The 23,807-nt window shown below is 34.2% G+C and overlaps 1 protein-coding gene across 3 annotated transcripts in view; it reads right to left on the bottom strand.

Annotated features, from left to right (window-relative positions):
• inpp5b (inositol polyphosphate-5-phosphatase B) overlaps positions 1-23,431 on the bottom strand; it is a 55,343-nt gene extending 31,912 nt beyond the window's left edge. Inside the window, exons 1-7 of one of the 3 annotated variants that reach the window (XM_009292060.5) lie at positions 22,985-23,431; positions 20,581-20,660; positions 18,447-18,544; positions 15,982-16,011; positions 15,768-15,878; positions 13,084-13,221; positions 858-930 (exon numbers count right to left, since the gene is read on the bottom strand). In XM_009292060.5, coding sequence (XP_009290335.3) covers positions 858-930; positions 13,084-13,221; positions 15,768-15,878; positions 15,982-16,011; positions 18,447-18,544; positions 20,581-20,660; positions 22,985-23,041 — 587 coding nt within the window. In that variant the 5' untranslated portion in view covers positions 23,042-23,431. Of the gene's footprint in view, positions 1-857; positions 931-9,787; positions 9,868-13,083; positions 13,222-13,564; positions 13,777-15,767; positions 15,879-15,981; positions 16,012-18,446; positions 18,545-20,580; positions 20,661-22,984 lie in introns of those variants that run through there. The other 2 variants (XM_017351451.4, XM_017351452.3) reach the window with 2 other exon arrangements.
• Positions 23,432-23,807: the final 376 nt, after the last annotated feature.

Genomic DNA, 23,807 nt, shown 5'->3' with positions numbered 1-23,807 from the left:
TCAATCGATCAATCGATTAATCAATCATTCATCCATCCATCCATCCATCCAACCAACCATCCATATATCCATCCATCTATCCATCCATCCAAACAAGCAAGCAAGCAACAAACCGTCCATCAATCAATCAAATCAATCAATCAATCAACCATCCAAGCATCCATCTATCTAAGCAACCAACCAAGCAAGCAACAAACTATCCATCTATCCATCCAACCAACCAACCATCCATCCATCCAAACACCCAATCATTCAACCAACCAAGCAACTAACCATCCATCCAACCAGCCTTCTATCCAACGAACCAACCAGCCAACCATCCAAGCAACCATCCAACTAACCAACCAACCAACTATCCATCCATCCAAGCAACCAAAGCAACCAACCAACTATCCATCCATCCAAGCAACCAAACCAACCAACCATCCATCCATTCAAGCAAGCAAGCAAGCAACCATCCGACCACCCAGCCACCCATTTAACCAAAAAACCCATAAAAATACATGGCTTTAATATTTGTAATTGTGCACCACAGAACCAGCAATAAATGACTTTTTAAAATTAAGATTTATTCATCGTCTGAATGCTAAATAAAAAAATCTTTCCATTGATGCATGTTAGGATAAGATATGTGCGATGCAATCTGAGGCTTCGAAAAAGCTCTATTTTGGAACAACTCAAAACTCTACACTACACGGTTGAGTGTATAAGTACATATATGTATTATACAACCTTTATAAAACTATATTTTAAAAGACATTGTTTCCGTGAAATATACAGTGAAATCAAAATTTGCTAACCGCTAAGCTCTAGTGTATATTGTGTCATTTGAGATGTAAATAAACTGTGAAATGTACCTTTGCAGTGCATCTCCTCTGGCGCTCTCGTCCTCTTTCTTCAGTGCGCTGCTGTTGGCTGTGTGTGCTCTCTCTGCAAAGGTAAAGGCAGATTTCACCAAGCTTATCTCAGATTAGACTGCACCATTACATAAACAGCACTTAAACAAAGTCATTCATTAATAGTGCAGGTGAGCTGCAATGACAGGAAAGCGTACAATGTGTGATCTTACTAGATGTGAGGCTTTCATGAACTGTGAGTTGCATTGAAAACTCACATTAAGGGGTCAGTTCACCCAAAAATGAAAATTGTGTCATTTTTAAATCCTTCCTCATGTGGCTTTAAACTTTTAGGAGTTTATTTTTCTGCTGAACACAAAAGAAAATATTCTGAAGAATTATGGTTGCTGGCACTCATCGACTTCCATAATAGGCAATGAAAACTATGAAACACTAATATTATTAAAATACCAAAGCACTTATTGGCTATTAGCAACCAGCATTTTCCAAAATATATTAATTTGTTGTGCAAAAAAAAAGAAAACTCAAACATGTTTTGAGGAGTACAATTTTGGCTGAACTATCCCTTTAAAACTAAGTTACAAGAGTTTAAAGGGATAGTTCACCCATAAAAGAACATTCTGTCATCATTTACTCATCCGTCACTTGCTCAAAACAAATCACATCATCATTTATTCTTGCTCATGTGGTTTTAAACCTGTAGGAGTTTCTGTCTTCTGTTGAACATGAAAGAAGATATTCTGAAGAACTCTGGTTGCTGGCACTAATTTGGAAAATATGAAATACTAATATTATTATTATACTGTGGAAGTATTTGGTGTCTGCAAACAGCAGATCTTTTTAAAAAGTATCTCAAATAAGTTTTGAATAAGTGATGAATGAGTAAATAATGGCTATTGTTTAGTCAACTATGCCTTAAAAACTAAGTTACAGGAGTTTGAAGGGATAGTTCAGCCGGAAATGAAATCACCTCATCATTTATTCTCCATCACACGATTTTAAAACATTAAGAGTTTCTTTCTTCTGTTGAACACACACACAATATATATATATATATATATATATATATATATATATATATATATATATATATATATATATACATACATACATACATACATACACACATATATATATATATATATATATATATATATATATATATATATATATATATATATATATATACATACATACATACATACACACACATATAGTTGAAGTCTAAATTATTAGCCCCCCTTTGAGTTTTATTTGCGTTTTTAAATATTTCCCCAAATGATGTTTAACAGAGCAAGGAAATTCTCACAGCATGTCTGATAATGTTTTTTATTCTGGAGAAAGTTTTATTTGTTTTATTTTGGCTAGAATAAAAGCAGTTTTTAATTTTTTTAAAACCATTTTAAGGACAAAAAAAAAAAAGGTTTGTTTAAACCTTTAAGGTGACATGCTGACTGACTTACAGGTGCCTGATGCGTATAGCAAACACGGAGTAGCTTTCTGTTAAGATAAACAATGTTTTAATAATTATACTTCATAGATAATAGATAATGCTTTATAATACTTTAAAATGTATAGATGACTTTAGCTTGCTGGAATATATGGCTGTTTCACTTTACTTCAGGATGCATTAATGCCGCTCGGTAGGTCGATTAGAGACATTCATAAATATTCCTGACAAATATAATAAATGTTGGGGACATACTCGTTACATAAACGCACAAAATTGCACTTCAGCAGAGTTTATTTAAGAGCGCACAAGAAAATCTGCACTTGAGAAGTGTGTATGAGGGCATGCAAATAGCTTTGTTCATGAACAGAGGAAATCGGCGAGCAAGCAAAGAGATTTGCATGCTCATGTACCATACATGCGATCTCGACTTGTAATACTGCGCTCACAACATTTGTCATTGAAATAACGCCACAGGTGGTAAATCTGTGTACAAGACCAGGCACGTGCACACATAGGGCTCAACCTGTGCAGTGCACATGCCCTTTTTAGTCTTCGATAGAAAGTGCCCTTCCAAAATGATCAAAAGTGCCCCCGCGACGCGGCACACCCTCGGTCCCGCCCTTCAGTAGGCGGGCGACAACACAGCTGATCAGAATGCGCGCGACAACACCGCTCTTCAGTACGCGCGCAACCCTCCCCCGCTCTTCAAAAAATTTATCCTGCACATGCCCTTTGGACGGTCTCTGCACGGGCCTGTACAAGACCCAACAGAGTCTGCTGCCACAGCTGGAAAATATCCTAGAGAAAACTCTGTATGAGCTTAAATTATTATTGTCCACTGTTCTCTGTCATCCAAAGGCCACCAGGCGGTGGTGAGCCCGGGTGCCAGGTCCCTTTCATCGCTGCTTGCAGCTTTAATTTGGCTTTGTTTCTGTGACTTCTCTTCCTCTAACTCATACTAACCACGCATATTTTTTTTAATGCAAGCAAATACATCCATCTTTGTGCTAAATAAAACAAAATTGCATGATAGTCACGTTATGTTACAAGTAGAAGGCATAAGCACAAACGTCAGACTCAGAGCATACAAAAAAAAACATCCCAATAGCCTCAAAATCAGCTCAGACCCCAGAGGATAAAGGGATTGTTCACCCCAAAATGAAAATTATTTCATTATTTACTCTTCTATTGGACACAAGATATTTTGAGGAAAGCTGAAAACCTGTAACTATTAGGAAAAACAAATACTATGGAAGTCAATGGTTACCAGTGATATAGTCTTTTGTGTTCAATAGATGGAAAAAACTCATATGGGGTGAGTAAACTGTAAAGAGTGAGTAAACGATGACAGAATTGTCATGTTTGTGTGAACTGTCCCTTTAAGGAAAATATCTAATCTGATATAATGAGCAGACTAGAACCGGTCAAAGTTCCTCCATGACAGCACAGAAGGCTGTAAAGGGCTAAGCTCAGCCGATGATGTCATAAGGGTGTAGAAAAGAGGAATGTGGGAGGGACCAAAACAAACACAGGGCTTCCTTAAAACTGTTTTACACACGGCAGGAAATTTCAAAGCAAATGTTTGGCAACAATGGTTTGCTATAAAGCTTCATTATTGAGTAAAGTTCAGTTGGATGAGATATAAATACCTTGGATTCACTTTGACTGGTGATACTAAACTGAGACTGGCTGGTAGTAAAATGTTCAAGCTCAAAAACCTTACTAGCTGGAATCAGCATGGATTAAGAATTTACCATAAAGAGGCAGTTCACCCAAAAAAACAAAAATGTCATCAGTTACTGACTAGTTCAAAAGCTATTTGTGAAAACAGTGAAATTTGTGGAATTTGTTTCTTCTGTTGAACATTAAAATGCTGGTAGCTTTCAGGTTTTTTTTTCTACTATGGAAGTCAGAGCAACTATCATTCTTCAAAATATCTTCTTTTGTGTTCAACAAAAAAAAGAAACTCATAAAGGTTTAAAACCACATTTTCATTTTTGGCTGAACTTTCCTTTTAATGATCATCTAAATAAATGATATCAGTCTTACTGTGATCTTTTCATCCCTGTGAAATATTGTGTAAAATAATAAAACATTTATAACTGGATCTTTTGATGTAGAAACAGATTTCTATTAAGATTTCCATTAGACTTTGACTGTCCTGCAGGCTCATGCATTAACAGGGTTTCTGCAGGTCTCACCAAGTTAAATTTAAGACATTTAGACACACTATGACACGCTATGAATGACATTTTAGACTCATAAAGAGCTAAAGGCTAAGGCATTTTTCAAATGGCCCAGACGAAAAAAAGATTTTTCTTTTGCCTGTAAAAAAAATATATAATTTAATATATTTAATAATACAATACTAAATTAATAATATTTTTAAAAATATTTTAGATATTTCTTAGCAAAATATTTTAAATATTGTGTAAAAACCATCAAGCTCTACTTGTATCCAGTTTTTCCAACATAAACTATCATTAAAATAAACAAATTTTTAAAAAGTTTTAAAAAGTATAATAATAATAATAATAATAATAATAATAATCTATGCACAACAATGTGTCCTGGGGCCTGTTTCAGAAAGGAGGTTAACTGAAAACTCAGAGTATTTTAACCCTGAAATGAGAGAAACTCTGGGTTTTCCGTTTCAAAATGGCAGGTTTGTTAAACTCGAGAAAGCAGGGTAAGTCAAGCCTGTTTCTGAAAGAAAGGTAACTTTAACTCAGAGTCAGTTACTGTGGTAACTTACTCTGTGAATCTAACCTGGTCAGAAGCAGGTTTTATTCTCTAAACTCAGAGTTTCTGTCTGTCTCCTCCCCTTTTTTAAAGATGAAGCGGCATTTCTCGCCTTAGCCTTACATTTCCACACACCTATTTTTATGCTCATTTTGGATACGTGCATAAAAACGATTGATAGAAATGTCATGATGCACATAACTTTTTAAAATATGCATAAAAAAACGCGCATAACTGAGTAGGATAAACTTTTATTCGATAGAAAATGTGCGCATAAACTACGATGGAAACACTTTTACTAAACAAATTACAGTATGTACATTAAAAAAAAGATCATGATCATATGATAATGAAAATGTGTGTAAATGGACAAACCAGCAAGCTGAGCACACTGTAACATGTCTTAAATATTGTTTTAGTCATTCTAAAATGCCTTAACTGTTTCAGTATTAGTGTATATTATTATTACCTCCGAACGTCTGGTGCGTGTCAAGAGTCTCCGCGTCTCAAGGCTTCAGACGCCCCCACGTGTTCATTGTGTTTCAGCATTGTCTTCTGACATCAAGGCGCAAGTACATTAATTAGGCTAAATAAAGAATTAATTGACGCAGCTTCTTCTACCACAGTAAATTCTGTTTTTACTGTTGATATTTGGTGCCAGTTTAATCAGTAAGTGACGATTTTTTTCTCTTTGACTCGTTGGATGGAATTTTATTCGCATCTTTTATGCAATATGCCAGTTTTGCACATAAATTTATGTAATATATTTGGATGGAAACATAGCTATTGCCTACATTTTAGTCACACACAGAAGAACTGTACTAGAATGGCTTATCCTTTTTTAATAAATAATTAAATTAAATTCACCTTCGACATGCACTGTAACTAGATTAATGGGATTATTATTCTTTCTAAAAAATATTTTTAGTACTGCTTACCTTCTAAATGTTATATTAACCTCTATCACTTGATCAATAAAAAAGGCAGACACACAAGTGCACTGTTAAATCATTTAAAACTAATAAATGTATAAAAAAGTTTAGAAAAAAAATATAAACGTCACAAATTACATTACTTATTATACTTAAATATTTAAATACTTAAAAAGTGAAATTAGGCATTAACTTGAGCAGCTGTTTTCCCACGCTAACTGTCTCTTCTTCACTGATGGTTGTTTCTTTTCAAATATATACACACACACTCATATTTGCTATAACTTTGCATGAGAACATCAAGTTCAGCTGGAGAAAGAAATGGTGATCTCTTTTATAAGATATTGCCATAGTCACTCGTAATGTCTACGCTCCATTGATAATGCCTTTTTAAAGACACGGTGTGCGCGCTTAACTCTGAGTTGGTCTACTCGAAGTTGATTGACCCAACTCAGATCAGCTGTTCTGAAACCGAAAACTCTGAGTTTTTAATCTCTCGGTAAATCAACTCAGAGTTCAAATTTAAACTCTGAGTTGTTTGAACCTCCTTACTGAAACAGGCCCCAGGTCTGTGTCCTCAGCAGTGAATACATAAAGCGCTTCTAAACTTAAGTTACTGTAAGGAAATAATTAAACCATTATGATAAATAGAGTTAAAAATGACCTTTTTCGATAAAAAGTTAAACGTTTTATTGAGATAAATTTTTGGGGATTGTGTGGTTTTGGCCAGATAGGGTAGCAATACATGAACAAAGGACAATTAAGACTTGTTTAAAAAGATTTAGGACCTACAACACAACATTTCAGTACATTTAAGACTTTTTAAGGCCTAAATGTTTTTGGGGATTTAAGATATTTTAAGACCCTGCGGAAACCCTGCTTAACCACCGCCACATACCATTGACCAATCAACAAGTGATAGACAGAACCAAGACACGCCCTCATTTGTTTATCAAGATATGGAAGAAAAGATCTGTTTCATAGTAACTTTAATTAATGAAACAGACACATCGGCTCATGGATTACATTGATCCAGATGAGACAATATCGTATATTAATGTCCAAACAAAAAGTCTCTTTATGGAGGATTTGAGGAAACACTGATGATTAATAATCAAACAATAATTGTCTGTTTTGCTCAATGCTCATGCTACTTAGAGTTATACAATATCAGCATGATACTGTTTAATTTTATTTTAAAATAATATTTAAAAAGTTTAACTGTTTCTTTTTTGTTCAACTTGATGCAAATATTGAGGCGTTTTTGACAATTACAATACTTTTGATCAAATAACCCCAATCAGATGTGTAATAAACTATATATATATATATATATATATATATATATATATATATATATATATATATATGTGTGTGTGTGTGTGTGTGTGTGTGTCTGTGTGTGTGTGAACCTACACTGGTTCCGGGTTCGGTTAGGATTATCATGTCATCGATTCAGTTCAATTCGATATCTCGGTGCATTGACGATGCTTTCCATACACAATTTAATATTTTACTTCACAGCACAACAACTCTTGTATTAAAAAGTATAAATATATTTGTATTTATATATTATTTGTAATACAATTTTATCGTTTAATAATGTCAGATATAAGAACTGTACCTTTAAAAACTCAAGTACATACACAGAACAACATGAGCATTTATAGCAAATAAACAAATGTAAATGTCCTGCTTGCTTTATGAGCCTTTTCAAGCAAATTCTTACACCCCTATGTTTGTTCACGCACTCGCGATAGTAAGCTACCGCGCATATGAGATGAATGACGTCATCGTCAGTGATACCAGCGTTTGCAAGGCGGTGCACAGACGAAACAATTCATTTCAACACCCCTAATATATATATATATATATATATATATATATATATATATATATATATATAGAGAGAGAGAGAGAGAGAGAGAGAGAGAGAGAGAGAGAGAGAGAGAGAGAGTATAATATACATTATTAAGCATCTGTCTGTATTAACAATTTACATAATAATAAAAAAGTGCCATTACTTCTGATTTACTAGTTGTTATTATTTAAGTCATTACTGAAGTCAACTGTGTTTGTGTGTGTGTGTGTGTGTGTGTGTGTGTGTGTGTGTGTGTGTGTGTGTGTGTGTTCATCAGATCAAAGAAAATCACAGGTTTGGGACAAGTGGAGGGAAGGTAAACAATTACATTACAGCTTAAGGGGATGGTTGACAGAAATAAAAATGAACTGACTATTTACTCACCCTCAAAGGTGGATACAAAGCTTTTTAAAACTTTTATTTTTTATCTGTTGACCACAAAAGATGTGCTAACCAGCAAAAAACTGGAAATTGGAAACCAATGACATCCATCACAAGAAAAAATAAAATGGTATGGAAGTTAGTGGTTACCAGTTAGCAACAATTTTCAGCTTGACAACTGTCAATTGACAAGAAACCCAGACAGGTTTGTGTCAAAAAATGACAGAATATTTTATCCTTGAGTTAAATATCCCTTTAAATGTTCATGTGAACTACCCCATTAAATTGTACAGTGTGTATTTCTAATAAAGTGCAGAGACAGGCACTGAAAACACACACATTTAGTATTTCTCAAATTCATTATGAATATTTTTCACTACAAATATACTATATAACGAAACAGCGTCCTGAACATCATTGAAGCAAAGTTGGCTTTATATTTGCACATTAGGACTTTCTCCTTGATGATATAATTTCAGAAAGGTATTCTTTGCAAATTCTAAATAGGGAAATCATATTAGCAGCCGATGACTACCAAAGTACAACATTGTACACAGTCAACTAAATTGTGCTAATGTTGTTTAGAAGTCATACCTAAATGCGATTTCAGACCCAGTATTCAAATTAGCGTGGTAAACAATATAGGGAAAGTTATAATTAATAATTGTGCGAATATAAAACCTACCTTACCTCAATCTGAACTTCATTGGGAATAAGAAAAACTGTTCACAAATTGTCTTATTTTGAATCTCGACTTACTATAATAGATACACATATAGTTTTACATATTTATTTTATATTTAACATGTCACAAAAGGGGACACAACTGTTAAATAACACTTAAAGTGACAAATAAGAATTAAAGTAAATAAAAATTGTGGCAATACTCATATAAATTCTTATAATTATTTTATAATGCTGACAATTGCTCACATGAAAAATACTATAGTAATTTATAGTAAATACTAGTGTTTTTGAACCATACTAAAGTATATTACACATCATCATATATATCATAATGTAGTATTAAATACATCTAAACATGAATAAATAATGTAGTATATTTTCATTTTTACTACAGTAAGTTATGTGTACTGTCATATAGCATTTAGTTGGTACAGTATTGAATAATTTGTTTTTATATAACTATAATTATACTACAACTTCAATTACATATTATGATTACTTACTTTAACATATGGTAAATATAGTATTTACTATAATGTGTATTCTTTTCATGTGAGACATGCATTATAAGCAGAATTACACACGAATTCATAATGTTTCTACATTAACGTCTATATTTATACATTTGCTAACATTAGAATGTTTTTGGTGCACTAAAGGTCGATGTTCTTTTCAATTAGGAAAGCTGTCTAGGTAGGCAGCTCACTAGATTTTGAGACACAGCCATCGACAATCACGACTAAACACACTTTACTGACACAACAGAACGATGTACCTGTCAACGCGGAGTAACATCAGAAAGCACACACACACTCGTAATTACGGTTACACATGTATCCGTTTACTTCCGGTAAATATAAATGACTTTTCTTACCGTCTAATCGAGTTTCATTAGACATCTCCCTGTTTTCGCATTCTGAATGTTGTAACACTCTGGCCGACTCGAGTTCATTTGACTATAACGAGCTTTTTGACAAAGAGTTCTACTATGCTCAAGGCTCCGCTCATGAATATTAATTACGTGATGCTGACGTCGTTTTGTATCGTTCCTCAACTGTCCAATCACGAGTCTGTGACAGCGCTTTTTTACTAGCGTCAGCTTTGCAGCCAATCGCGGTTTCGCGTAGCATTTGTTTATTAATATTCATGAAAAGATCCTTCCCCGTAGTAGAATCCGTAATGACGCTTCAAGTTCGTTTACAGGCTCGTGTTGTCGAACACGATGCAAACGATTGAGAATAAGACTCAACTAGCTGAGCTACTGGATTATTATTTAGCAAAATATACAGTGCATTTACCTCACAAAACAAGAATACAAGTAAAAACAAGCTTTTTTTTAAGGGTAAACAAACTAAAGGCAGTATAAACGACCTGTTTTGTTTAATCTAAAAAAATATTTCAGTCTAACAATATATATCTGTAAGATAATTGTGATGCAAATGACAATTCTGATAACACTTTATAGGGGTTAGTTAAAATTGTATATTTAATATTATTGTAATAATAACTACAATTGTCCACAGAAATAACACTTAAATATTACTTAATTTTTATATAATGATATAAATATAACTAATTAAATATTTCAAGAGTAAATTATACATAATACAAAAACAAAGTAAACATTAACTACAATAAAATACACTCACCGGCCATTTTATTGGGTACACCTTACTAGTACCGGGTTCGACCCGCTTTTGCCTTCAGAACTGCCTTAACCCTTCATGGCACAGAATCAACAAAGTACTGGAAATATTCCTCAGAGATAGCATCACGCAGTTGCAGCAGGTTTGTCGGCTGCACATCCATGATGTGAGTCTCCCGTTTCACCACATTCTAAAGGTGCTCTATTGGATTGAGATCTGCTGACTGTGAAGGCCATTTAAGTACAGTGAACTCATTGTCATGTTTAAGAAACCAGTCTGAGATGACTCTCACTTTATGACATAGCGCATTAGTAGCCATCAGAAGATGGGTACACTGTGGTTATAAAGTGATGGACATGATAAGCAACAATACTCAGGTAGGCTGTGGTGTTGACACAATGCTCAATTGGTACTAATGGGCTCAAAGTGTGCCAAGAAAATCTCCCCCACACCATTACACCACAATCAAAACCCTGAAGAATTGAGACAAGGCAGGATGGATCCATGCTTTTATGTTGTTGACGTCAAATTCTGACCCAACTACCCGAATGTCACAGCAGAAATCGAGACTCATCAGACCAGGCATCATTTCTCCAATCTTCTATTGTTCAATTCAATTCAATTCAGCTTTATTTGTATAGCGCTTTTACAATGTAGATTGTGTCAAAGCAGCTTCACATAAATGGTCATAGTAACTGGAACAGTGTGGTTCAGGTTTTAGTGTTTAAGTTCAGTTCAGTTCAGTTTAGCTCAGTTCAGTGTGATTTATTGTCCAGTTTTGGTGAGCCTGTATGACTTTGTAGCCTCAGTATCCTGTTCTTAGCTGACAGGAGTGGCACCCGGTGTGGTCTTCTGCTGCTGTAGCCCATCCGCCTCAAGGTTGGATGTGTTGTGCTTTAAAAGAGATGCTTATCTGTTCTCGGTTGTAACGAGTGCTTATTTGAGTTACTGTTCCCTTTCTATCAGCTGGAACCAGTCTGGCCATTCTCCTCTGACCTCTGGCATCAACAAGGCATTTGCGCCCACGGAACTGCCGCTCACTGAATATTTTCTCTTTTTTCAGACCATTCTCTGTAAACCCTAGAGATGGTTGTGCATGAAAATCCCAGTAGATCCCAGTAGCAGTTTCTGAAATACTCAGACCAGCCTGTCTGGCACCAACAAGCATACCATGTTAAAAGTCACTTAAATCAGGGGTTCCCTAACTTTTCAGCCGGCTCACTACAGTTTGACAAATATCGCAGCTGTTGGACAACATAATGAACGTTTGAGGCTTTTTTAGGTGATAATGTAGTTGTTTAGATTGCAACTATGCAGTTTATTTATAAGGATAGTGGCTATTTTATAATATTTATAATTTTAGAGAGACATTAGCTTGCCATACTGAGAAGACCAAAGACGGTGGATGTTGTCTATCCACAGGATGGCATAATAAGCCCTTAGAGGATTAAAACAGCATAATTTATAACTTTAGCTGATCAAATCATTATTAAAAGGGAAAGTAACATTCTAAGTCGATCTCTCTCTTTTAAATGTTGTAGTGCTATATTTATACCATAGTAATTTGGTAGTGTTTGCTTTGGCTTTTTCAGGGTTAATTATTGTGATACCCGACTTGCAACAGAGAAATACTGAGAAATCTCTGTAGACTGATGGCATTTCATGCCGTTCTGCCTCATAATTAGGCCCACACAGAATCTGCGCGCGCAGAATTCCGCAGATTTTCCGCAGATTTTTAGCCTATCATTAATTCTGTTAATTAACTTGAGTAAATGTGTGTAAATCCATATTTATTCAGTTTTTAAATTAATTTCAGTAATATTATTGACTATTGCGAAGATGTTCATATAATTTATTTACAATACAGCTTGTAAAGTAATATTTTCTGTTTTTAGTTGCTATTTTATATGAGACTTGCTTTGTTTACCAAATAAAGTGAATCTAATTGAATTTGCATTTTAAACATTAAATAAAAGTTAAAAATACAATATTTTTTATTTCACATATTTAGGTTTTAGTTATGATACTCCCAAAATAATTCCGCAGAAATCCGCAGATTTTTACCAAAATTCTCCTCAAAAATAGCAAAAAACGTCCGCAGATTCCGTCTGGCCCTACTCACAATCTTAAAATGTGAGCAAAATCACCTGTTTTGTCATCACTTTAGACATTACGCTAGAGAATCATTCGAATACTAGCTCTAAAGTGATGTTTCTGAAGTAGCAGCAGTTTCTGCTGTTCTGACAGTCAGCTGCAGATATGAGAGGAAAGTAGTTCCTTGTACAAAATTATTTTTCAGACTCTCCATGTTTGATTTTCTTTTTTTATACACACGATTATGCCATCAAACTGTTGTATAAATGCAATATCACACAAGTAGCAGTGCGATTTGGCTGTATATAGGCACTGGTGGGACACTAAGGCAACAACGCACGCACATTTTTAAAATATTTGATTAAATAAATAAATACATATTTTAATTTGATTTATTTTCATTTACTCTAAAGCAAAATGCACAGCTCACCTGCTTTCTTCATCTGACTCATCTTGACAGTCGTTGCTCCAATTGACTTTCTCAGTGATCTTGCCCCTTTTGACACTTTACGGTACTTGGTGAGCCAGTCAAACTTGGGTTCTTCTTTTGGATACTGCTGACAGACATCTACAAGTTTAAAACACAACAAAACTTTAGATAAAAACTCCAGTTCAGAATAAAAAAATGGTTAAATAAAGCCATTCCAGATATGATTAATATCAGCCTACAGCTGCATCTATGATGATTTTAATTCCATGTACATTCTAGGAAACGTCAAGAGGAACTGTATCATTTGCTCTCTCTGTATTTCTGTCGTTTTCTCTCTCAGAACTAAAAGCCGCATGTTCACACCATTATTACAAACAAAACGCGAACAACACTCACACTGTGACTTCCCCTTGCAGACAAGCCGCCGCTGGTGTCTGAGTGTCTATATGACCACAATCAATCTATAACAGCTGTCACTGACCTTGCAAATTTTTTAGATTTTTTCTGTTAACGCGTGCATCTTTAGAGCTCCTGAAACCCGCCATCAGCGTTCACCCGATGATCAAACAGCTCTTTCCTGAAGCATATTTCCCTTTTGAGAAGTCAGATGTGTCCCTTTCTGATAGTTTATGAAATAATAAATGATGAAAATCAAACAGCAATCTGCTGCTCATCCTGTATGTTACAGTCCACAGACTGAGAAAAACGCAGACAACCTACTTATTTGAAATAAACTCCGCCTCTTAAACTCTTCCTCTCTGGCTCTCTCTTAATGTGTGTGTGCGAAATGTAACTGTTGTCTGAGAGGTTAACGCAACCTCTGCTTATTTATTCAGGTGGACTGGTCTGTAGACTGTTTAGGTTTATTTTATGAAGATATTTATAAGGAATGTAGAGCTGAGCTTCCAGTTTAATGCTTATTACACAACTCTTCCAAAAGTACCTTTTCACCAGGTAGAGTAAATGAATGACAGAACAGGTCAGCTGATTGCATGTCTTTCACTTTCATGAGCTTTGCTCTGAGTGAATGGACTTTCAGCATTTGCATGAATGGGAAATGTCAGAATGCAGGACGAAAGCCGTTCAGCGGGTTTTTGCAGTCGGTGATGTCAATGAGATTTCTTTTAGATTTCTTCTGCATCACCTGCAGGTAAATTCCCCTTTGTTCAATGGACTGCTGAACATAAAAACATAATTAATGGAATTTTTTAATTAAGTAAAAAAAAACAACAACTGAGCATCTGACAAAAGCATCTGACAATATATATATATATATATATATATATATATATATATATATATATATATATATATATATATATATATATATATATGTATACACATTTTAATTTATATAATTTTAAATTATATAGAAATAAAAAAAAATTATTACATATATAATTTTACAATTTTTAAGAATTATGTGTATATATATATATATATATATATATAAATATATAAATATATATAAATATATAAATATATATATATATATATATATATATATATATATATATATATATATATATATATATATATATATATATATAAATTTTAAAAATTGAAGTCAGAATTATTAGCACCTCTGAATTTTTCGCCCCCCTGTTTAATTTTTTTATTTATTAATTTCTGTTTAATGGAGAGAAGATTTTTTTTCAACACATTTCCAAACATAATAGTTTTAATAACTCATCTCTAATAACTGACTTATTTTATCTTTGCCATGATGACAGTAAATAATATTTGACGAGATCTTTTTCAAGACACTTCCATACAGCTTAAAGTGACATTTAAAGGCTTAACTAGGTTAATTAGGTTAACTAGGCAAGTTGTTGTATAACGATGGTTTATTCTTTAGGCTAATGACAAAAAATTAGCTTAAAGGGGCTAATAATTATCCCTAAAATGGTTTTTAAAAAATTAAAAACTGCTTTTATTCTAGCCTAAATAAAACAAACAAGACTTTCTCCAGAAGAAAAAAATATTATCAGACATACTGTGAAAATTTCCTTGCTCTATTAAAACATTTGAAAGAGGGGCTAATAATTCTGACTTCAACTGTATATATATATATATATATATATATATATATATATATATATATATATATATATATATATATATATATATACATACACACACACACACACACACACACACACACACATATACATACATATATATATATATTCAACTACATATTTGATTGTAAAGTCACGGTTCCATTTGATTCTTGATTTAAAAAAATTTTGAAAGCACAAGCCATTTTAAGACTTTTATGCAATATAATAATATCTGACCTTTGTGCGCTGTGACAGTCATGAAGCTCTGTGTTACTCTGGAGGTCCAGCAATCTGTAGTCAAGACTACTAAATGTGCACTGCTAAGACCTTCAATAACTTTCTCCTTCACATTATTGTACATGGAGGTTATCACCGTAGCTGTGAGATGCGTTCTACCTGGGATTTCGTAGTGCGACTGCTGGGAAACACCTATACACACACACTCATATACTACAGCCAATTTAGTTTATATAATTCACTTATGCCGCATGGAAACTGAAGAACCTGGAGGAAACCCAAGCGTAATTGAGGAGAACATGTAACCGGTTAAATAAAATAATACTATTTCCAAGCATCTGAACATTGTAGAATACAATGAAAAGTAATAAACAGGCGTCTCACCGCTCCAGGCCCGATTCACTTCACTGAGGAAGAGACGGGTGTGAGAACCAAACGGCAACTTCAGCTCCAGCTCCTCCTCCAGAAAAGTTACCCGCACTCGAGTATCTGCACCTTCACAGTGACAACGAAAATGTCCCAAACAAATCTGAATACTGATGCTGATTTTTAATGTACCATTGACAATGATGTTATGTTTTTAAATAAACACACTCACCAACAACGGCAAGCTCATCTGGAGAAGAAACTATGGATAAGTTTTGAAAAAAAAAACATGAATTTTACCACAAAATCAAGAATCAAGATCATATTTTGTTAATAACTGCAGAATTTATTACAAATAAATTCATATTTTTATGTTCAATTCATTCATTCATTCATTCATTTTCTTTTCAGCTTACTCCCTTTATTAATCATGGGTCGCCACAGCGGAATGAACTGCTAACTCATCCAGCATATGCTTTATGCAGCGGATGCCCTTCCAGCTGCAACCCAACACTGGGAAACACACTTGCACACACTCAAATACAATTCAGCTTATTTAATTCACCTGTACCGCATGTCTTTGTACTGTGGCAGAAACCCACACTAACACAGGGGGAACATGCAAACGTCACTCAGAAATGATAACTGATCCAGCCGGGGGTTGAACCCGTGACATTCTTGCTGTGAGGCGATCATGCTAGCCACTGCGCCATCGTGATGTCACCATGTTCAATTCATTCTTCTCTGATTGGTGTAATACAGTGTGAACTTTGTCACTCACACGAGATCCACCAAAAGCAAACCACCTCCTATTGAAAATATTAAGTTTGCTGTTTGTTCAAACGACTTATCTAAAATAAGCTGAAAACAAGTCTTTTGGAGGGACAACTTAACTGTTTTCTGTTCAATCCACTTCATTTATTACAAAACTAATAAGTTAACTTGATTCCTTCATGTTGTCCCGACACAAATCGATTGTGTGGAGTCCAGCTTTTTTACTGTGAATCATTCATGAATGAACCGCCAACTATTCCAGCACATGTTATACACAGCGGATGCCTTTCCAGCCACAACCCAGTACTGGGAAACTCATACACACTCACATATAATCACACACTTATACACTATGGCCAATTCCAATTCACCTATAGGGCATGTGGTTGGACAGTGGGGGAAACCGGAGCACCCGGAGGAAACCCACGCCAACTCACGTACAGCATTTATTATTCACAATTGAACATTTACTAATGCATTATTAAAGGGCCATGAAACCCCCTCGTTTCAGCAGGGTGTTTTCACACCTCTACTTTGGAAAAAGTCAGAAAAGTGGGCGTGTCCAGCTCTGTTTAGGGGGGAGTGTCGGAGGAAGAAAAGTGGGATGGTGTGGGAGTGTCTATTTGGGCGCGCTGAGTTTCAGTCAAAATACACACACAGGAGAAAGTGATGGTGTATTTTTTACAGTCATTGTGTTTAACCTACATGGACATCTGTAGTCGAATTATTCGCCAAATTATTAAATGTTGGACTTTAACTGCAGTTTGGCTCTTTTATTCAGGGAATTCATTCATGCCCCTCGCGACAAACGAGATATTTGATTCGAGGATCTGCTCTAAGCGTGTATTTTTCATGCAATGTTCGATACCGCACGGCGAATGAGAGAAAAAAAACTCTGCATTTCCCGGAAACTTAGATGCACACGGCAGGTAGCGTCAGAAAGCCGCGCGTGTTATTCCGGTCACAAAATGCGGTGCTATGTTTGCACTCAGTGCAATAGTTAACTTAATTCGATACGAACAAACTGAATAAACAAAGAGCACTGCTCGCTCACTTACCAAATCTGTAGAGACAGGACAATCACCAGCAACTAGAGCCGCGTCTTTATGAAGAGAAGACTACAAGCGAATCCGGATCTCAGCGTTTGCAGATGAGAACAGCTCTCAGGTAAACAATAATCCTCCTTAGACACGTAAGTTATTGTTGTTGAGCGTCGCGTACACTGTTAATCCACACGTGATCCAGCTGTGCTCTCACAGAGAGAAAATGAAAACGAAACTTAACTGCAGCAAACTATAAAAGCAACAATTCACGCTTGTTTTGCCAACACAACGTGGCGTCTCTGTGGTGTAAACACGGTGACACTAATGAATATTAATGAAGTTGCACAATAGAGCGCGCTGATTGGTTTGAACCAAGCTTTACTCATGCATTAATACAGCACACTGTAAGATGTAATAAGACTCACTCTGGCACAGATGTCCAGTCTGCACGCTGGAATACACGCTATTATCTCATGACCAAGACGCAGCTTCAAAAATTCGTTTCAAACAGGAAGTACGAATTTGCTTGAAATAACGCAAAAACAACCAATTTACACTTTTTAGTGAAATATAGGTGTCCTAATAGTGTTTTTAGCAGTGTGGGACACACATACGACTGTCAACAGCTCAAAACATGTGTTTTGGTGTTTCGTGACCCTTTAACATTCAAGTCCATGCTAGTTAACATTAGTTAATGCACCATGAGTTAACATGAACTAACAATGAACTACTGTATTTTCATTAACTAACGTCAACTAACATGAACAAATACAGTAGTAAATATATTGTTCATTGTTTGTTCATTTTAGTAAATAAATTAATTAACATAAACTAATGAACCTTATTGTAAAGTGTGACCGATTAACTCAATATGTCTTACCTTCAACAACCGAAAAGTCATAAGAAATGGGAATGATTTGGCCCAGAGTGACATCCTCACCAGTGATGGCCATCCTTCGATGGGAATATATAAACAACCTGATCAAATAAAAGAATAAAATAAATCAGACAAGTTCAGTCTTTGCAAACGTAGCATCGGATTATCTTTATCAGCTGGTTTTGCTATTAGGATTTATAAAGTTCATTCATTCATTTTTCTTTGACTTAGGGTGCTTTCACACCTGTGAATCGATTCAGTTGTTCTGAAACAGAGATTTAAATGGTTACATTGTTGCTCTTTGTTCTTGGTGCGGTTCGCTTTCACACGGCAAAACTTCTAAACGGACTAAAAGAGTCCTGCTCAGCTGTCAGCGGGGTGGTGGTTTGGTGGTGTTTGACAGGGTGCGCGCGACGTGTCTGAAGAGCGATGAGGAATGCGGTGGGGACGGATGCGCAACGTATTTGAGAATGCACGATTTCCGGAAGATTATCACTCGTTTGCGGGCATCTGTGAGTCTCTGCGCATTTGCGGGAGATTAACGAAACTTCCGGGAGACCTGGGATGTCTGGAATGACCTCCCGCCCCACTCATAATTCTCTCTTCATATAGCCGTATGATTATTACATGTCCATAAAACACTGTTATATAACCGGGCTCGGATCGTATCACTTTCTCAGTACAATCAATCCGCTCCAGACTTTGTTTCAATTGAACCGAGACGACCTCATTCAAGTGATGTCGGAGTGATTGCTTTGGCGCGGATCCAAGCGCGATTGGTGGTTTCACATATGCCAAACGAACCGCGCTAACTGGGCAAACAAGACAGGTTCCAAAACAAAAGTGTAGGTGTGAAAGCACCCTTAATCCCTTATTTATCAGGGGTCGCCACGGCGAAACGAACCACCAACTATTCCTGCATATGTTTTCATATGTTTTCATATGTTGTCAATTTCGTTTATTCAATTCACCTATAGCGCATGTGTTTGGATTGTGGAGGAAACCAGAGCACCCGGAGGAAACCCACGCCAACACAGGGAGAACATGCAAACTCCACACAGAAATACCAACTGACCCAGCCGGGACTTGAACCAGCGACCTTCTTGCTGTGAGGCGATGTTGCCCCTGAGCCACCGTGCCACAGATTTATGAAGTTTTGCAATATATTATATCTTATTTATTATTAAAAGGCATGTAACCATTTAAAAATGATTTGTTATTGTTGCTAAAATATTCATTTTAAGTTTATAATATTAAATATAAAGTTTAAAGTTACCGACTAAATATTTGGTCAATAACAAATAAAATTTTGGTTTGTTTCACAAAAAAAGGAATGTATTTTTTTTTACTAATTAAGTTTTAATAAAGTTTTCAGAACATTTCTATTATAATATGCAAACATCATTTCTGAATGTTAAAGGGGACCTGTTTTTTACAAGATGTGAAAAGCTGTCCTTAGAGTGTGTGTGACGTTTTAGCTCAAAATACTACACAATAATGTATTCTAACTCTTTGAAACTGCCCTTTTTAGGCTTCGATCCTAATCGTGTCATTTTGGTGACTGTCGCTTTAAATTCAAATGAGATTGTACTTTTTTTTAAAAGAAGGCGGAGCTACAAATGCCTGTGTGTCAGCATTGTGGCAGATTCACAAACAAGACTATCGTCTTATGCTAATGAGGGAGAGATGGGCACTAGTGGGCGGGGCTTTCCCCCTCTGATGACGCGTATAAAGGGAGAACGTCAATCAAAGTGTTCCTGCAGACTGTTTTTATCAAGTGTGATCATAAAAGATAAAATTTATATCTGTTTAACATTTGAGGCTGGTTATATTCACACACTGCTGACACACCACTGTGTTTAACCCATTTATAAAAGTGGTTTTTGCATAATAGGTCCCCTTTAAACATTGTTCCCTGAATATTTATATTGCTCCCTTTACATCATTTAGAATTGTCAACTAATATGCTACAGCTTACTTTGAACAAAAGTTAAATTAACATCACTCAAACAATATAAACAGAACTTTCATATTAACTTCAGATCCATCAAAATTCCTTATGCGAATGATGTCATTATCTAAATATGAAAGATGCTATAATTAACCATGTGCTAATTAATTAAGTGTATAAACTCACGCATGCTCCTTGTTCTGCCGCACCAGTCCTATCAGTTTGCTGTCTCTTACGTCATTCAGCAGGGAAACACACTCCACAGCATGTGTAGGCCAGCTAAGGACATGTTTATTACAACACAATTATTATATGTTGACTGTTATTATATGTATTTACGGTTGTAAATTGCATTATGGGACGTTGATCTCTGCTCTGTCGACTTTTGAAGTTGAAACTTTACAGTTTAACAAAGTGTTGACATTTTAGTAGGTTGAAATAATTTAAGGGATAAGAAATAATACATAGAGAAATAAGTCTGTAAAATAGCAGAAAATGTACTGGCAGCTTATTACAAGATGTTTGCAGCGTAATATACAACACCAACACAGACATTTTAAATTTAAAGAAATATCTCTAATTTAACAGCCAGTATTTTATAGTAAATTTTAGAAATTTAACGACCGTTATTTTACTGTAATTTTTTTGTAATTTATCTCTTTATTCTAAATAAATCAAACAAATAATAAGACTAAATTGTAAATGTATGTATTTTTTATTTGCATATTTATTTATTTTTTTTGTGCAGTAATTTGTATTTTTTTATATACATTCATTTATGTATTTGCATATATATTTTAAAATTTTTTATTATTTTATTTACACAGGAATTTGTGAATTTTTATATACGTTTATTCATCTATTTGCATATTTCTTGTTTTATTTACGCAGGAATTTGTGGATTTTTATATACATTTATTTATTTGCATATTTATTTATTTATTTTTTGCGCAGTAATTTGTTAATTTTTACATACATTTATTTATTTGCATATTTATTATTTTTTTATGCAGGAATTTGTGGATTTTTATATTTATTTATTTATTTGCATATTTATTTATTATTTTTTTATGCAGGAATTTGTGGATTTTTATATTTATTTATTTATTTGCATATTTCTTTATTTATTATTTTATTTATGCAGTTATTTGTGGATTTTATCAACATTTGTTTATTTGCATATTTATTTATTCACTGATTATTTTATTTACGCAAGAATTTGTGTAATTTTATATACATTTATTTATTTATTTGCATATTTATTTATTATTTTATTTATGCAGAAATTTGTGAATTTTTATAAACATTTATTTATTTGCTTGTTTCTTATTATATTATTTATGCAGGAATTTGTGGAATTTTATATACATTTATTTATTTATTTGCATATTTATTTATTTATTTTTTGCGCAGTAATTTGTTAATTTTTACATACATTTATTTATTTGCATATTTATTTATTATTTTTTTACGCAGGAATTTGTGGATTTTTATATTTATTTATTTATTTGCATATTTCTTTATTTATTATTTTATTTATGCAGTTATTTGTGGATTTTATAAACATTTATTTATTTGCATATTTATTTATTCACTTATTATTTTATTTACGCAAGAATTTGTGTAATTTTATATACATTTTATTTATTTATTTGCATATTTATTTATTATTTTATTTACGCAGAAATTTGTGAATTTTTATAAACATTTATTTATTTGCTTGTTTCTTATTATATTATTTACGCAGGAATTTGTGAAATTTTACATACATTTATTTATTCGTTTATTTTTTTGCAAATGTATTTATAATTGTATTTATGGTGTGTTTTTGTGGATTTTGATATACATTTATTGATTTATTTGCATATATATTTATCATTTTATTTATGCAGGAATTTCTGGATTTTATATACATCTATTTATCTGTATATTTAATTATTTATTATTTTATTTAGGCAGGAACTTAAAGATTTCCATAGACATTTATTTTTTTCATATTTATTCATTCATTAATAATTTATTTATACAGTAAATTGTGGATTTTCAAAAACATTTGTTTATTTGCATATTTATTTATTATTTTATTTACGCAGGAATTTGTGGATTTGTTTATACATTTATTTATTTGCACATTTGTTTATTTATTATGCAGGAATTAATAGTTTATGTAATCATTTATTCCGTCCTCTATAAAAACTTTATTTAAATTCTCATTTTCTTTCCGTGCATAAATTAATATCTGCATTCATTTTCAGCATAAATGCCTGTTATTGCAATAAAAAACGCAGACTTAAAAAAAAACCTGTGTACACGAGACATCTAGCGGACGAGTCAGGAATAACACGCTGAAATTTCCTTCACAGTAACTGCATGCTCAATCAAAACAAGCGGAAAAGGCGTGTTTAGTAAGAATTACATTTAGAGGATATGAATAGCGCTATAATGAAATAATATCCACAACTTATTGGTCTAAACGAGAGTTTCGCAACACTCCTAAATGACTATTTCACAAACCAGCCGTCGGGTTGGTTTAAACAGAAATACAGGTTTGTAAAGTAGTATATGGTACAGAAAAGTGCTGAGAGGATACTATAGTGCAGCTTTCTCCTTCGGCCAAAGTCTCTTGAATCGCCACGGACTGGTCCATTATTCAGCGCGAGTCTGCAAGCGACACTTCAGTCGCGAGATGTGTCGTAAAAACAGTCATTATTTCTCTGAAAGTGTGCGGTGGTTGCTGAAAGATTGTGGGGTTTTGACAGTCTCCATGTGTCCTCCTTCAGTTTAGATGAAACTTCCCGTCCGAAACCTCCCTCATGCCACGCAGCAGCACGCAAGAGTTCAGCTAACCACCCTAAACTGCAGTCTTACAAGACTTTCTGCTGTCGGTTATTGATCATTTCACCGGACACGCTAGGAATATCACTTATATTTTCTTTTGTCGTCTTCTTTTGTTTCAGATATCCCAATATTCTTCTGGCTTCAGGGATTGCAGTGACACCAAACTTGGTAGGATGGTCTCAGATCCCACCCACTACTTATTTACGGCATATCCACCAGTTGGCGCTATATGCTAAGTCAGTTATAAAGGATATAGTTCACCCTAAAATGAAGATTTACCTGGATTTACTCACCTTCACTTATTTAAAACCTGTCCGAGAGTCTTTCTTCTGTTGAACACAAACGAAGATATTTTAAAGAATGTTGGATACTTATTTATTTATTTATTATTTTATTTTATGCAGGAATTTGTGGATTTTTTTATTTGCATATTTATTTATCAATTCATTCATCTTCTTGTCGGCTTAGTCCCTTCATTAATCTGGGGTGGCCACAGCAGAATGAACCTTAAACTTATCCAGCACATGTTTTACGCATCAGATGCCCTTCCAGCGGCAACCCATTTCTGGCAACAT

Source organism: Danio rerio, chromosome 16 (genome assembly GCF_049306965.1).
Source record: "Danio rerio strain Tuebingen ecotype United States chromosome 16, GRCz12tu, whole genome shotgun sequence".
Taxonomy (NCBI): Eukaryota; Metazoa; Chordata; class Actinopteri; order Cypriniformes; family Danionidae; genus Danio; species Danio rerio.
Note: the sequence above shows the minus strand (reverse complement) of the source record. Positions and strands in the feature narration are given on the sequence as shown.